This window comes from Pleurodeles waltl, chromosome 11 (assembly GCF_031143425.1).
Source record: "Pleurodeles waltl isolate 20211129_DDA chromosome 11, aPleWal1.hap1.20221129, whole genome shotgun sequence".
NCBI lineage: Eukaryota > Metazoa > Chordata > Amphibia > Caudata > Salamandridae > Pleurodeles > Pleurodeles waltl.
In genome coordinates this window covers 8541595-8557644 of record NC_090450.1, presented here as the reverse complement: position 1 = coordinate 8557644, position 16050 = coordinate 8541595, and the positions used below count along the sequence as shown (strand labels likewise).

Here is a 16050-nt window from a genome sequence, read left to right as displayed (position 1 = left end):
TACGCGGAGCGAGGTTGGAACAGATGCACCATGGTTTCAGCCCTTTCCTCTCCCAAACTACTTGACACAATAAAGCTCTTGAAATAGCCCGGACTACAGTTCCTAGAATGCATCTCCTTGGATACATGAAAGCGCAGGGCAGGAATGATGCCCCACCAGTGACATGGAGTCATTTGCTTGGAGGTTTTACAGCACTTCCCTAGACACCTTATTTCAGAGATTCATTAAACACTCTCCCACCATCCCTTCACAAGCATCACTCCCTTGCCAGCTGTACCAGAGGGTCTCTGTAGTGGCCCTCCAGCGCCCATCTGCAGCTTTGTCATCTTGGGCTTCTTCAAGGCGTACCCCCTCCTTATGGCACATCCGATCCCCCCCACCCTCCCCCCCCTCAGATCTGAAGCATGTTCTCGAGCACAGCTGGGTGTGTTCTCTGGCACAATGTTGCTCTTATTCTGGGGTGCCTAATGTCATATGGTCACAAGCCTATTTAACCTCGTTGAAGTCCGTCCAACGAGGGACCTCGTCAAACATTTCAGAAAATATAGCCTTTGCTTTTCTCAACGCTTGGTACTGCATTGGGTTCCAATTCTTGCTTGCTTTGCCCCAGCATTCTCCATCATCTACCCAGATGAAGGTGGTGTAACCCAGCCTGATCAGCAGGAAGCGAGATGCTAGGTAGTTTTGGTTGCAGGCTGGAATCCAGGAGAAGGCAAGTCATTAGGCTCTCCGTGCTTACCCATTAGTTAGCTCGGTCACTCATTTACTTGCTTCTTATTGGATGGCTTTCCTTGTCCTTCCTGTGTTAGCCCCTCCTCTAGAGCATAGCTCCTTTACAGTCCTCTTGGCTTGCTGACTTGTGTCCCTCCGCAGCTGACGTTGAAGGAATTACTTTTTTCCTTTTCGCTATACACTACATCAGGGTGTATGTTTTTTCCTGGGCACTCACTGTTGTGTTTCTCTCCCCCCTTGCCTGCCAAATGCAAGGCGCCTGCTCTGTTTGCTCTTTCCCCTGTGGCTGTTTGTTCGCTCGCCTGTGTACTTCTCCCAGCACCTCCTGCGCTTCGTGTTGTCTCCTTTGTGTTCTTCTCTCGTGTACCCATCAAACAACCCCTTCTTGCTTCTCCCAGGTGCTCTCTGTCCATGTACTGTTTGCATTTGAAGAAGCTGTAAAAGGAAGGATTCAAGCTGTAATAAAATATCCCCTCATTGGCATTTACCTTAATGGAATTAAAGATACTTTATTTACAAACTGGAGCTCCCTGGTTCCATGACACCTGGAATCCTGACAAAAGACTTTACAGGGTTGGCGATCACAAGAACCCCCTACCTCGAGTCCCATTAAAGACTCATCTTGCAGGAGTCAGGCAGTGCTTAGTTTGTATGTAAAAAATCAGTGCCAGGAGTCTTGCTGGGTGGTCACTGCGGCTTGCAGCATATATTGCCCCCGCCGCATACCCAATACCAGTACCAACACGGTACAATGTGACAACTCAGACTATTCAGGCCCCCAGAGCTGTGAGAATGGCATGGGGGTAGGTATTAGGCATTTTAATGAATATTGAATTAATTGCTCATCTCTAAATTAGACAAACAGCGCCATCATGTGGCAGACTGTCATAAGTGCCGGTGATGACAATTCAGTGCCAGTTCCGAGCACCAGAAACCAGTGGCTCAAATTAAACTCTAGAGTAGGGTAAGTGACCTACGGCCTAGTGGTCCAGAAACGGCTACATAGCTGACTGAAGGAAAATTCATTGGTCACTGAGAGCCGGAAGATGGTGCACCTGAGCCAGGAGGCGTATTGTCTTTCACACTGATGGTTGAGTGCCTGAGTAACAAAGCGCAGAGGGTAGGCTATGAACAGTCAAGTAGTCCAGGCTTGAGATGATCACCCGACCCCATATATATTTACCTCTCTGCATTTTAGGGTCCACAGCTGACAAGCAGGCCCCTAAAAAAATGTGTCTTCTGTTCCTTACTTAGGAGTACTTTGTACTTTTCCTGACACGTTTAAACAGTGAGGACCCCATGATTGAGAAGTTTCATGAATTTTCTCTGAAAGCTTGAAGGAATTCTGCTATTGTCTGCAGATGTTCTAAAGTTACGAGGGCCTTATTACAATTACAATTTCCTCTCTGCAAACAAGCGAACCAGACTGGAAGCAAAGTATCATAGTTGGGATAACCTTCTGGTTTTATACTCCAGGGTTCAGCACAAACAGTTATCCTGGCTTCTAGAAATGTGGAGGCCATGAGAAATTTTGTAGAGCAGTCGTTCCCAACCAGTGGTTTGGGGTCCGCAAAGACTCCTCAGGGAGTCAGCAACTGCTTAGAAAATTAGATAATATTGACAGATAAGGTCTCCAGCTTTCAGTAATAACCCAGTGGGGGTCCCCGGATCCCAATAATGATTCAGTGGGGGTCCTTGGGTTCCAGTAATGATAAAGTGGGGGTCCACAGAAGTCAAAAGGTTGGGACCCACTGTTGTAAAGAATCAGAAGAACCTTTAACTTTTCCTTTGGTGATCTGTGGACAGTGAGGGTACATGAGTGCAGGTGTTCTCTGCTTGCATATTCCAGATCAGAGGTGCAGTCAGTGATCTCCTGCAGCACGTACACCACCTCGGTTGGTGAAGCAATTCACAAATTTTTCTCGCGCTTGGATGTGACAATCCACATATGAACATGACCCTGGGAGTTTAGTTAATGCACCCTCTACTTTCTGGTTCTTGATCTGCCTAGTTGGTATTTACCCCTAGTGCATGATGCATTTATCCTCGTGCACCAAGCCCTGGCATTGTTTAACTATCCACATCATGGTACTAGCGGCAAGGGTTGTAAGAGTATTAAGTGGTTAAAATCTTCTGGGATTTATTTTGCTGCAAGCAAGTATTTGCTAAAATTCATCAATTGTAGTTAACTGAGGAATATTTCAATTTTCTGGTTGGTCTGCTGCAATCATTGCACCAATTGGAATCTAAATGATCAATTAGTTAAACGAAGCGCATCGCGCGGCCGAAGCTATTTAGCTGTCATACGCCTGCTTGATAACTAATAAAAAACGACTATATGGCCATTTTGTTTAACTTGCGCTGCACGATTAATCTGACTAGAAAACAAACTGATCATGCAAATAACACACATCTTCATTTTTATATGGAGCTTGGATGTCCTGAGCATAATTCATAAGTTAAGAGCCCCCTGGGTGTTTGCAAATGTGGTCATTAACCCGATGTGTCGTTAGTCTAGCGTAAAAGGAACCAGCTGGAGCCTGCTCTCTTCATGGAGCCGAGGCGAAGGAGCTGCCGCTGGTGATCTCAAGCCGCCCCTTAACTGCTGCTCAGCTCTTTGGGGCTTCAAGTTGCTAAGTCATCCAAATTGTGGTCCTCCCAGAAAACCAATTGTCCCAGCTGCCGCCTGCATCGATGAATACGAGCACCCCAGTTATATATAGTAGTTTTTGCTGGCCTTAGCTCTCCAGTGTCCGAGCGTTTGCTGCTGGATGGTTCGAGCACAGAGAGCAATGGCTGTGTCCCCAGATAGACTTCATGTGATCAAGTGAGAAAATCTAGTTTTAGAATTTGGGTCACTTGTGTCCAGTCAGTAGACCTGATGTCCTGGCTCGTCAGGTAATTTGTGATGGGGACTTTCAGAAAGGCCTGAAGGGTGGCGTTAAAGACCACAGAGTAACTTAACATAGGGCTGGATTGAGATCTTGACAGACAACTTGTTCCGTCACAACGGTGACAGATACCCCATCCACTGAAATATAAATTCTGTAGGTGACATAACGGAGTGCTGATGCCATCCTGCAGTAGCCAGACGTTGAATACTTTATCTCTCTGAAGGATGAAACAAGAACCTTATTGTGCTGGACTTTTCTTGGAATCTTCTTTATTTAGTATCGCAAAATATTTTTCAATTGATGTATGTTTAGCCGTGGCTAATCTTAAATTGTTAATAAATTCCATGACAACTGTTCCTCCTTGTTACGAGTAAATCTTTGCAAAAAATACCTAGTTGATTAAAGTGATCCCAACTTCTGATATGACTTTGAGGCTTCTTTTTCCTCCATTTGGTCTCAGGATTGCCATGTGGTTTATAATTATTATGAGCGATACCCTCAGGGAGTGAACTTGACCTTCGCCAACGTACTGATGCGGTATGAGGGAAACTACACATGCGTCCTAACCTTTGAAGACAATGGGCGAAAATACAATCTCACCCGAACAACTACCATGAAAGTGATCGGTAAGACATGCTACTTTGCTCATGCTCTCTAAAATGTTGTCTGTTTTGTAGAATGCTCTATAGACCAATGTTGTGGTTGTGTGGGAGGTCTCCAGCTGCAGATTTCTGCAAGCACAAGCGGTGGAACAGCATGTTCAAGATTTTCCATTTGTTAATCGGGGCTAGAGAAGGATTGCTGTTTACTGGCTTCCAAGTACCTTCCATTTATAGTGCAATTGTCTTTAGTGCAAGTGAGACCAGAAGTGAGCAGCTGCAATATTTCATTCTTGCAATGAAAAAGCTTGAATGGGTTTCATGAGGCAAGGAAGCTTAATTTGCATAACTATACATGGAAGGTTTTGCTTACAGTATGGGTAAGACTCTATTTACAATTATGCTGCATTTTGAGTAACTGCTGTGAGCTCACTAGATATAGCCTGAAAAGAGATGTCTGTGAGTTGGACGAGTTGCCATTTCTATTGTGTTGCCATTCCCTGAGATCCATCATGTCATGCTACTGAAACAGTGGAAGATGAGCTTGTGGAAGCAAATGACGGCCTGGGATGTTCTACATTGTCCCTTTGTGACCAAGATATGCCATTGTGAAGACTATCTTGGCTTCTGGTGCTGGGGCAAGGTCTGGTTTGGGATCGGGAGGGGGTGAAATGGTCTTGGATCCTGATGTTGGCAATGAAGCGGGCTGCCGGATGATGGTGGCATTCAGTTCTTGAAGCCTGGATTTGAGTCAGCTGGATGGCAAACATTTCCTGGCTACTGAACTCAACACGACCAGCTTCATTTATCTGTGAATGCACAAGTGGAGTGAAGCAAATTGAGTTTGTTGTATGATTGGGTGTAGGGGGAAACCAATGCACTCTGTGCAGGAGGGAGAGGGGAGGGTGTGAATTATTTAATTAAGTCAGCGACCCTCGTGGAGAGTGGAGGGATCCAGGTCTGTGTGCTTGGATAGGGTTTTTTATTTGAAATTCTTGGGCATTCTGCCTACAGTCATGTGGCCTTCTCTTGATGGGATGGACTTCATACCGACTTTATTTAGTTTATGTCTATCTAGAACAGAAGAAAAGTTTTTCATCCATATCTGAAGGTAGAATAAAGATCTTTCAGTGTCTCTCGTTTTCTGCAAACATGGAATAACACAGATGACTGCATAATAACTCCACCAAGATGTGAATGCCCAACATTTGGACAACCTGGAAGCTGTTGTGCATCTGCTGGGTCAGAGTACGTGGAGAGGTGCTGGGTTCTACCGGTGTGGGAGATGGAACAGAACTAGTCTGTCCAGGGTCCTTTCCCCGAATGAAGAATGATCTACCAGCTCCTTAAAGGCGGATACCTTGGAGTCCTCATTAACATGATGTTGCTAGTCGACCTTCTATCTGGTTCTTGCTTGGATTGGTTGGTCAGTTTGCCATCTTTCAGTGGCAATCCTTGGGAGGACTGTGTAGGAGGTGCTTTAGTTGGTAAGAAATGAGGAGCTGGGTGCACCCTTTACTACTAGACTCTGTTCTGTATGATTGATTCAGGAAGGTTACATTGGTGGAGCAGGTGGTAGTAATTGGAGTTAAATAGAGACTTTGTCAGAACTGTTGAGTGGTGCCATTGCTAAGCATCCTTCCGGAAGAATTAAAGGCTCTGTCCTTTAACATACATCGCCCCTCGTTGGGTCACATTTAAAAGTTTGGCTCAGCACCTGTGTTCTTGTGCTTAGTAAGGTCTTATTTCTTGCAGGTATTTTGTGTGTCATCGATGCTGTATGCAGCGCCCCCCATCATATTACGTTTTTGTACATTGCTTGTCTTTTTGCTTATGATAGTTCATTGGATGCATTTGACTGAATTCTTACCAACAAGTTTAGAATGAAACTTTGGGATCAGTAATAGATTGTGCCCTCACTTATTGTGTACATTTTTTATTTTTTTATTTTGAAGTGTTGATGGTGTTGGCTCAGTTTTGATTTATATTGGCCTAGTCTCGCTGCCTGATAGGCCAGATCCCTTTTCCTTTACAATAGATTGTACACACCCAGCACCAGGAGAGTGTTCTGAGGCCAAACATGTATTTGGAGAGAGGATCAACAGGATATTCCTGGCAAAGAGCTGCGGGTCCTTTTCCCTGCTGGTATATTCAGTCACAATGGTTGTCTCGAGAAAGAATTTACAGTGCTTACAAACCCTTGCCTTCAAACTCATGTAGAAAATAGCTTTATTAGGCAGAAAAAGTCGATGCAAACATATGCATCACAGTCTTAACCGACAAGTGCTTACCACACAGTCGCGGCGGCTTGATTATTGACACATCAGTCTCCCCGGCATTAGTAGAGGAATGCGGGTTCTTTCTTCTCAAAGAAGTGCCGGTAGAAATCGTAGGAAGCTGGCTCTGTTTATACTATATCAAAGTGAGGGATGGTGTGCACAGGGTCCAGGGGTTCCCCAGAGGCTTAACAGGGGCCAAAGTAGATAATACGAATGCTCTCTCTTGTGTGGGCGAGCAGTTAGGCTTATCAGAGGGTAGTGCAAAGCATTTGTTGTACACATAGACAATACAAGAAGCACACACTCAATGACTTAACTCCAGACCAATGGTTTTAAATTGCAAAACTATATTTTCTTAGTTTATTTTTAGAACCACAAGATTCCAGTTGCAGGTAAGTACCTTAAGAGTTTCGTATTTCACACAGTACTTAGTTTGAAATAGTTAAGTAATACAGTTCTTGAATTATTAGCAAAAAGCTATATTAAAAATGTACAGTGCAATTTTCAGAAATAGTTCCTGAAGGAAGAAAAGTTAGATCTGTTTATAGGTACGTACAACACTTAGTCTCAGTCTCCGGGTTTTACGAAGTCCACCAGTTGGGGTTCAAGTTGACCCCAAACACCCACCACCAGCAACACGGGGCTGGCTGGGTCCAAAGGTCAAAGTTAACCAAATTTAACGTGGGCTCCTATGGATACAGGGGTTACTTGGAATCAGTACCTGCAGCTCCGAGGGTAGACCAGGGGGGGGATTAGAAGAGCACTGGAGGGTCCACAAATAGGCACCAACCACACACCCTCAGCGGCACAGGGGCAGCCGGGTGCAGGGTGCAAACAGGACGTGAGGTTTTCAATGCTGATCTATAAGGAGACCCCGGGGGTCACTCAGAGGCTGCAGGCGAGGTCCTAACAGCACACCACAGGTCGGACAGGGAGGAGGGCCGCCTGCTGAACATTGAGGCACCGGTGGTCGGTTTCTCCAAGGCTTGGGGCCTGCGGGTGCAGTGCGCCTTTAGGGGTCAGATATCTTCGTCCGGAGCTTCACGGTCAGACGGGGTCCTCTGGATTCCCTCTGCAGGCGTCATCGTTGAGGGGTGGAGAAGGTCATCCCAGGGTGGGCACTTACTCGCAATCACCTGGGGACCCTCTCTTGCTTGGTGGACCACCTGGACATGGGCCATGGGTGTCGGGAGCACAGGGGTCAAGACTCACGCATCTGGAGTGAGGTGGGAGTCCTTGGTTGTAGGTTTCTTCAGACAGAGCCGCTGTCCTCGGGAGTTCTTGGTCCTTTTGGGTGCAGAGCAGTCCTCTCGAGTTGGCAGAGGTCACTGAGCCTGCTGGACGTGTCACTGATCTTTTTTCATGTTCTTTGAAGCAGGAGACAGGCCGGAAGGGCTGGGGCCACAGCAGTTGTCTTCCTTCTTCTCTGCTGGGGGTTTCAGCTTAGCAATCGTCTTTCTTCTTGTAGGTTGCCAGGAATCTGGTGAGCTGGGTTCAGGGATGCTCTTACATCCTAGATTTAGGAGCGTTTTAGGGGACGGGTCAGTAGCCAGTGGCTACTGTCCCTGAGGGTGGCTACACCCTCTTTGTGCCCACTGTCCCGGAGGGTGGCTACACCCTCTTTGTGCCCACTCCCTTTGGGGTGGGGGGGCACATTCCTATCCCTATTGGTTCCTGTCCTCCAAACCAAGATGGAGGATTCTGCAGCAAGGGGGGGTTCACCTCCGCTCTGGACACCTTAGGGATGGTCCTGGCTGGGGTGGTCACTCCTCCCTGTTTTCCCTAATTTTCCCACCGGACTTGCTGTCAGAAGTGGGGCTTTAACTGGGGGAGTACATCTCTGCTAGCTGGAGTGCCCTGGGGCTGTAACCAGAGGCTTCAGCCTATGAGGCTCACTGCCAGGTGTTACAGTTCCTGTAGAGGGGAGGTGTGAAGTACCTCTACCCAGGACAGGCTTTGTTTCTGGCCACAGAGTGCACAAAGGCACTCACCCCATGTGGTCAGAAACGTGGCTGAAAGGGGCAGACTGGCACAGACTGGTCAGTCGTACACTTGCAGTTTGGCTAACATACAGGCGGCATCTCTAAGAATTTTCAATAAATCCCACACTGGCATCGGTGTGGGTTTATTGAGCTGAGAAGTTTGATACCAAACTTTCCAGTATTTAGTGAAGCTATTAGGGTTCTGTGGAGTTTATAATTACAAACTCCCAGACCATATACTCAGTATGGCTACACTGCACTTACAATGTCTAAGAATGAACTTAGACACTGTGGGAGCATAGTGCTCATGCAGCTATGCCCTCACCTGTGGTATAGTGCACCCTGCCTTAGGGCTGTAAGGCTTGCTGAAGGGGTGACTTACCTGTGCCACAGGCAGTTTTTTGTGGGCATGGCACTCTAAGAGGGGTGCTATGTCGACTTTCTTTTTCTCCCCACCAGCACACACAAGCTGCAAGGCGGTGTGTATGTGCTGAGTGACTGGTCCCCTAGGGTGGCAAAATACATGCTGCTCCCCTTAGACCTTCCCTGGCCACAGGGCCCTTGGTACCATGGGTACCTTTTATAAGGGACTTAACTGTGTTCCAAGGCTGTGCCAATTGTTGGAACAAAGGTACAGTTTTAGGGAAAGAACACTAGTGCTGAGGCCCAGCACACTTTCAATCAAAGTTGGCATCAACACTAGGCAAAAAGTGGGGGGCTAACAATGCCAATAGTGGCGCTTCCCTACACATCCCCCTACACGCCCCCAAACAAAAGAGGATGAGACTAACTGTTCCTAAGAGAGTCTTCATTGTCTAAGGGGAAGAACCTGGAAAGGCCATCTGCATTGGCATGGGCGGTCACAGGTCTGTGTTGCACCACAAAGCCAATTCCCTGTAGGGATATGGACCACCTCAAAAGTTTAGGGTTCTCCCCTTTCATTTGCATGAGCCATCTGAGAGGTCTGTGGTCAGTTTGAATAACAAAGTGAGTACCAAACAAGTATGGCTTCAGATTTTTCAGGGACCAAACCAAAGCAAAGGCCTCCCTCTCAATGGCACTCCAACGCTGCTCCCTGGGAAGTAACCTGCTAATGAAAGCAACAGGCTGATCAAGGCCATCATCATTGGTTTGGGACAGGGCTGCTCCTGTCCCTGTCCTGTTTTCACAGGCATCTGTCTGCACAATGAACTGCCTACAATATTTTGGAGCTTTACTGGTGCTGAGCACATTGCTTCTTTCAGTGTGTCAAAGGCCTTTTGACAGTCAAGGGTCCAGTTTACCTTCTTTGGCATCTGTAGGAAGTTGGCGCTGTATATACTATCTCAAAGTGAGAGATAGTGTGCACAGAGTCCAAGGGTTCCCCTTAGAGGTTGATAGTGGCAAAATTAAATACTACTAATGCTCTGTGGTAGTGTGGTTGAGCAGTAGGCTTATCAGAGGGTAGTGTTAAGCATTTGTTGTACACACACAGGCAATAAATGAGGAACACACACTCAAAGACTTAACTCCAGGCCAATAGGTTTTTATATAGAAAAATATATTTTCTTGATTTATTTTTAGAACCACAAGATTCAAATTTGAGGTAAGTAAATAAAATGCAAGGTATTTCACACAGGTAAGTATAGAACTTTGATTTAAAACAGCAGTACACACAGTTTTGGTTAAAATGGCAATAAACTATTTTAAAAGTGGCCACTGAAAAAAATCATCAGTTCCTGGGGGAAGTAAGTTTTAGTTAGTTTTTCAGGTAAGTAAAGCACTTACATAGTCAGTCTCCTGGGCATAGGCAGCCCACCGTTGGGGGTTCAAGACAACCCCAAAGTCCCCGCACCAGCAACTCAGGGCTGGTCAGTTGCAGAGGTCAAAGGAGGGCCCAAAACACATAGGCGCCTACGAAGAACAGGGGTGCTCCGGTTCCAGCAGGGGTTTTCTTCACCTCGCATTTCTTTTAGTGGATTGGGGGTTAGAAGAGTGAGGACAGAGCATTATGCTTGACATGCTGTCCTCTTTCTATTTTTGGTGTTTCCTGTCAGGCGTGCCTGCGCAACTTGGCTGACTCCGTTCAGCCTTGTTCCCTGGGGGCTCAGAACACGCAAGAGATGCGTGTATTCCGTCTCTAAAAGGATTTCACCAGCTCTCTGTTCTACGCCCACTCAGTTGCGCTGTTGGGCTGTTATAAATTATAACTAGGCTCTGCCTTACTGAATTGCCACTGGGTGGTGGCCAGTTCCTGTGTTTTTCCTCTATTTTTAAGCACGCATCCCTCCACACTTGACTTCTGGCTTGTTTTTTTTTTTCCCTGAGCACTGAACCTGCTTTAAAGACTGTCAGCAACTCCTCCCCACTTCATTGGAAGTTATTATTGGCAGATTGTCTGCCCTTTAAATTCTCACTTTTGTGACCTGGCATTGTTCACCATGGCTGTTTTTGAAGGAGACTCTGGGTGAAGGTGCCTTTTTTGATGATCCTGCAGGGTCATTTGAGCAAGACCTTGTCTATGCCCTCGTGCTGGTGTTAGACACACTGTCAATGTGGCTTTGGCCCAAGCTATACAGCCAATTGAACATCACTTATTGGGTTTTGCAGAGCAGCAGGGCTGGATGCTCCATTCTCGCAGCCAGGAGGAGCTGCCCTTTTCACAAGATTCCAGCTCAGTCTCCAATGCAAAGCCTCATCAAGCTGACTTTGACCAACTTTTGAAAGCTTTGTCTATGGATCCTGATTATTCATTGTCACAATCCCTTCATCCAAGAGATGAGAGTAAGGAGGATTCTGATTCCTCTGCTTCTTCTCAGGCTTTAAAAAAGGACCCTAACTCTCCTCCACGTAAACAAAAGGCCAAATTCCGGCACGCAGAAGTGCCTTCTCAGCCCCTGAAAGTTCACTTTTGAACCGGAAGATGTCATCCATCCTAGATCTTCCTCTTGTACTCCGCCTTCAGAGGTGGCCGAATATGTTAAGCCACACATTCGCTATAGTTTCAATAAGGATGTCCGATCTCAGCTGAGGTCAGAATGTCCCAGACCAGATTTCTCCTCTAAAGTCGCTGAGACACAAGAGATTGACCCCACCCTCGTAACCTATCTCAAGAAATTCTCCAAGGATCTAAAAAAAGGGCATTGATCGTGCCTAGCGAGATTGTCAGGATAAACTCCTGGATGTCTCTGGTCCTCTTACTAAAATCCTGGAATTGGGTTTTCAGGCTAAGGAATCAGGTGTCCCTGTTAACTCAGAAGTTTTGGTTGGTTGGGGCCAGAGAGCCTTATGGTTTTTTGGGAAACGCAAACTGTGCCATCTCCAGTGAGAGGTGGCATTCTATTCTACTCAAGATGGATCCCAAACCAACGGATCTGGCCTCGTCTGAATCAGGCTCATTGGCTCAGGGTCTGCTTTTTGGATCTCCTTTCCTCAAAGAACTTTCAAAGTTCGTCTCCACTTATGCCAAACTTGACAAGGCGCAGGGATCCATAAAAAAGGTTCTTCACCCCCTTTCTAACAGACAAGGGCCAGACGCTACAGAGGGCGAGCCTCTGGCCGCAATTACTATCAAGGCCCTTCACGTGGTTCCCACCAACATCCCACTTTCTACCCCACAAGGTCCAGTGGAGGTCGCAACCATTTCCGGAGAGGGAAATCTAAGGGAGCCTACGCCTCCTATCAGGAGTCCATCCCGGCAGGTGAGACTTATTTCGATTAAAGAAGTGATTCCGGGTGGCAGGACAGCTTTGTCAAAAGATCACCCATGATCCCTGGGTCCTGGATTCTATCCAGGGTTTCAAACTGGAATTTTACGATTTACCAGTTCACTGGGTACCTCCTCCAGAAATGTATTTTTCCCTATAAGTTTGGGAGTTCATCTCCTTGGAAGTCGCAGCTCTCCTAGCCAAAGAGGCCAGAGTAGACTCCTCTCCCCTCCCTCATGGCTTCCTCAGTCCCATTTTTCTTGTAGAAAAGAAGGGTAGCGGTTCCCGGTTGCTCCTAAATCTAAAGGATTTCAATGGCTAGATTTACCGCCATTTCAAGATGGAGGGCATTCACTTGCTAAAGGATATCTTAAGAGAAAATGATTGGATGGTCCGTATAGACTTAAAGGATGCTTATCTGACCATTCCTATTTTTCCTCCTCATTGGAGATTTCTTCAGTTTCTATAGCTGGTCCGTTGTTTCGAATCAAGGGTTCTTCCTTTCGGCCTGTCTTCTGTGCCTTGGGGTTTCACGATGGGCTACGTCTGATCATGTATCTCAACGACCTTATGTCTCAGTGCCCTCTTCTCGCACTGACCCATCTGGAGTGGGCGATATCTTTCCTTCAAGACTCGGGTTTCATCATCAACAGACAGAAGTTCATCCTGGTTCCTTCCCAGAGGGTGGAGTTTCTGGGCTTTCACTTGGACTCTGTACTGGCTCAATTGGTCCTTCCTCCCTCCAAGGGCTGTAACATAAAGAAGTTGAGGGCCATGTTGTCTAAACAGATGGTATCTTTGAGATGCCTAGCGCAAATGGTGGGCCTCCTATCCTCGTCCATTCAGGCTATATTTCCGCATCCCCTCCATTACCGGGCCCTTCAACGTCTGAAGATCTCTCATCTCCAAAAGGGCCTCAGCTATTCTGCCCTCGTTCCCTTCTCATCTGAGGCCAGGACTGAGATCCAGTGGTGGCTCAATCATATGGATGCTTGGAATGGCAAAGCGATCTTTGGCTCGTTTCCGGAGATCGAGATCGAATCCGATGCCAGTGATTTGCAGTCTGTCTCCAGAGAGGTCAAATTGTTGCATCCTTCTCCGGATGGACAACATTTCAGCAGTCCATTATGTCAACAAGCTGGCCGGGACGAGATCTCGCCTCTTAGTGGAGTTTGCTAAGGGCTCTTGGCACTTTTGCCTTCAACATAGGATTTCGTTAGTGGCAGAGTATCTCCTGGGTCAGAGGAATACAGTAGCCATTTGGCAGTTTCACTACCTTCGAGACTTCAGCGATTGGAGACTTCATACGAGAATATTTCACTCTCTCCAATGCCTGGGGGTCCTTTCGTGATAGACGTCTTTGCGTCTTGCCTTAAACGCCGGTTGGATCATTTTTTCAGTTGGCGCACAGACCCAGAAGCCCAAGAGACCGATGCGTTTCTACAGGACTGGTCTCAGTTCCTGGGATACGCCTTTTCTCCCTTCATGATGATTCCCAGAGTTCTGACTCAAGTGTGTCCTCTGAGAGCAGAGCTGGTGCTTGGGACCCCCCCCTGTAGTTCTAGAGATGACTTGCTCTCTGCCAGTTATTCTTCCTCATCGTTGGAACCTGTTACTAGACCCAACGGGCCTTCCCCATCCTCTAGTGTAATCACACTCCCTGACCCTGGCGGCGTGGAGAATTTCAGGAAACAGTTGTCTATCCCAGGACTTTTGCGTGAATCTCAGGATTTATCACAAAATCCTGGGCTGCTAGCACTCACAAGCTTTATGCATCCGCTTGGTGCGGTGAACGAGGTGCTGATCCATACTCAGATGATTGTTCCGTGATTCTAAATTTCTTGTCTCATTTGGCAGCTTCAGGTATGGCCTACAGATCTGTTAATAATTACTGGTCGGCCATCTCAGCAGGTCAGGTTCCCATCAAGGGTAAACCTAGTTGCAAACTTCCGATTGTGTGTAAACGTCTTCGGGGAATTCGGTTTTCGAACCCTCCTCAACTGCGCTATTCTATTCTATCCTTTGGGATGTAAATATTGCCTTACATTTCCTAGACTCCTGGCTGGCTTTCCAGGAACCGTCTCTCTGCTAAACTTACTGTGCTTTTGTGTTTGGTATCTTGTAAATGGGTTTCTGGTGTAAAAGCATTACATCTATCAAGTAGAGTTTTTTTCCCCTGTATGGGTATCCTTTAATATTTCTCGCCGTACCAAATGTAACACTAGATCCGTGTTTTATCCTAGTTTCCCGGATAATTCTAAGTTGTGTATTGTACAATGTTTAAAAGATTATGAGGCGAGTACAGCCGAATTTCTGTCTGACATGGGCGGTCAGTTATTAATTTCCTTACTGAAGAGCCTTTCCGCCCACCCTGGCTAGATGGATGTGGTGGCTTATGGGTGAGCGGGCATTGATACTACTCGGTTTGGGGCTCACTCCACGAGAGGCGCCATGGATTCTTCTTTAGGATCTCGCCTAGAGGACGTTTTGAGAGCGGCTGAGCGGTTGTCTGGGTCTACCTTTAAGGCTTTCTACTACCAACCCATTTTAGATGTTGCAACCATTGTTCCAGATCAGCTTTAAACCAGCATAAGGAGAGCCTCCGGTCCTGACCTAGAATGAAGATACTTCGAGCTTTCGCATCGAGAATGTTTCAATTCTATTAAGGACACGGAGGCGAGGATTACCCCTCACTCAGAAAAGTGTTTAGTAAATTATTACACATGTTATTAATATGTCTTGATTTCATGTTGTGTGTCTTTTCTTACCCCTCTCCCCCTTTTGAAATGATGTTGAGATGTCTAGGGGTGTGGTTGTGTTTATGGCTCGATGTTTTTATTTTTATTTTTTATTATTAGGCAATGAAGACAAGTGACTCATGTTCTTCTGAGTGGACGTCATTCCTGTTATCTGAGATCTCCTTCTCAGACAGGCCCGTTGGTCCCTCCGCTGGTTGGATTTATGGTGGTCACGTTAAAGTTCCTCTATGGTTCGCAATTTTCCCTCAGTTGGAGATTTGTTCTTGAGACTTTTACTGTTATTTGGACTCGCGCAAAGAAAGAGGAGACGTGATTTACTGAAAGGGGTTTATATAGGGCTAGGTTCTATGGTGGTCATGTGGTACTGTGTCACAGGAAGTGATTGTTTTGTTTTTCTGATTGGCTGCTAAAAGTTAAAGCGTGGAAAGAGAAGCCTAAACCCCGCCTCCGTGTCCTTAATAGAATTGAAAAAATCTTGACGCGAAAGCTAGAAAATGTTTTATCCCAAAGTCCTAGCTGTGAGTGAAGGGCTGCTGTAACCAGGAACCCCCAGAGATTGCACGCTAGTAGTCAGAAACCACATACTGTGTTTTTTTTTTTTTTTTTAAAGGTTTTACTTGGATCCATTTGCGGGAAAACACCAGTAACTCAAAAATAGTTTTTCATTTTTTTTTTCATGTGAGCTGTCTTTCTTGCTCAGATATTTAGGAACTATGGTATTTCGTGGTCAAAGAAGCATCAGCCGCTCTCGATCCCCCCCTGCTCTACTTGAAGTCCTAACCTGCCGGGGCAGCATTGCTGTTTTCCCCTTAGAAGTCTGTGGTTCGAAAACCAGGATAAACCAGTTGAAATTCAGATTTGCAAAGGCCTTTTTTTAAATATGTTTGGGGGGGGTGAGAAAACAAAATGTAATTTGGGTGACATGAGGTTTTTACTTGTAATTTAGTCATTGTGCTTGAATTTCGCCGGATTTTTCTTCCATAATTGCTTTAGGATTTGGGTCTGTTGGTTCATATTTCACCTGTATAAATGGTTATTTGGAGGCTGCCAGACCTCTCTTGCTTTAGAGACTCGTGTGTGCAGCCCAGCACTTGATTTCATCTTCTTATGCTTTGTTTC

General features: G+C 46.3%; 1 protein-coding gene across 2 annotated transcripts in view; it reads left to right on the top strand.

The window, feature by feature from the left end:
• The window catches only part of IL1RAP (interleukin 1 receptor accessory protein), a 329530-nt gene that overhangs the window by 250027 nt on the left and 63453 nt on the right, over positions 1 to 16050 (top strand). For both annotated transcript variants that reach the window (XM_069212783.1, XM_069212784.1), the window contains exon 5: positions 4087 to 4252. In XM_069212783.1, coding sequence (XP_069068884.1) covers positions 4087 to 4252 — 166 coding nt within the window. The remainder of the gene's footprint in view (positions 1 to 4086; positions 4253 to 16050) is intronic.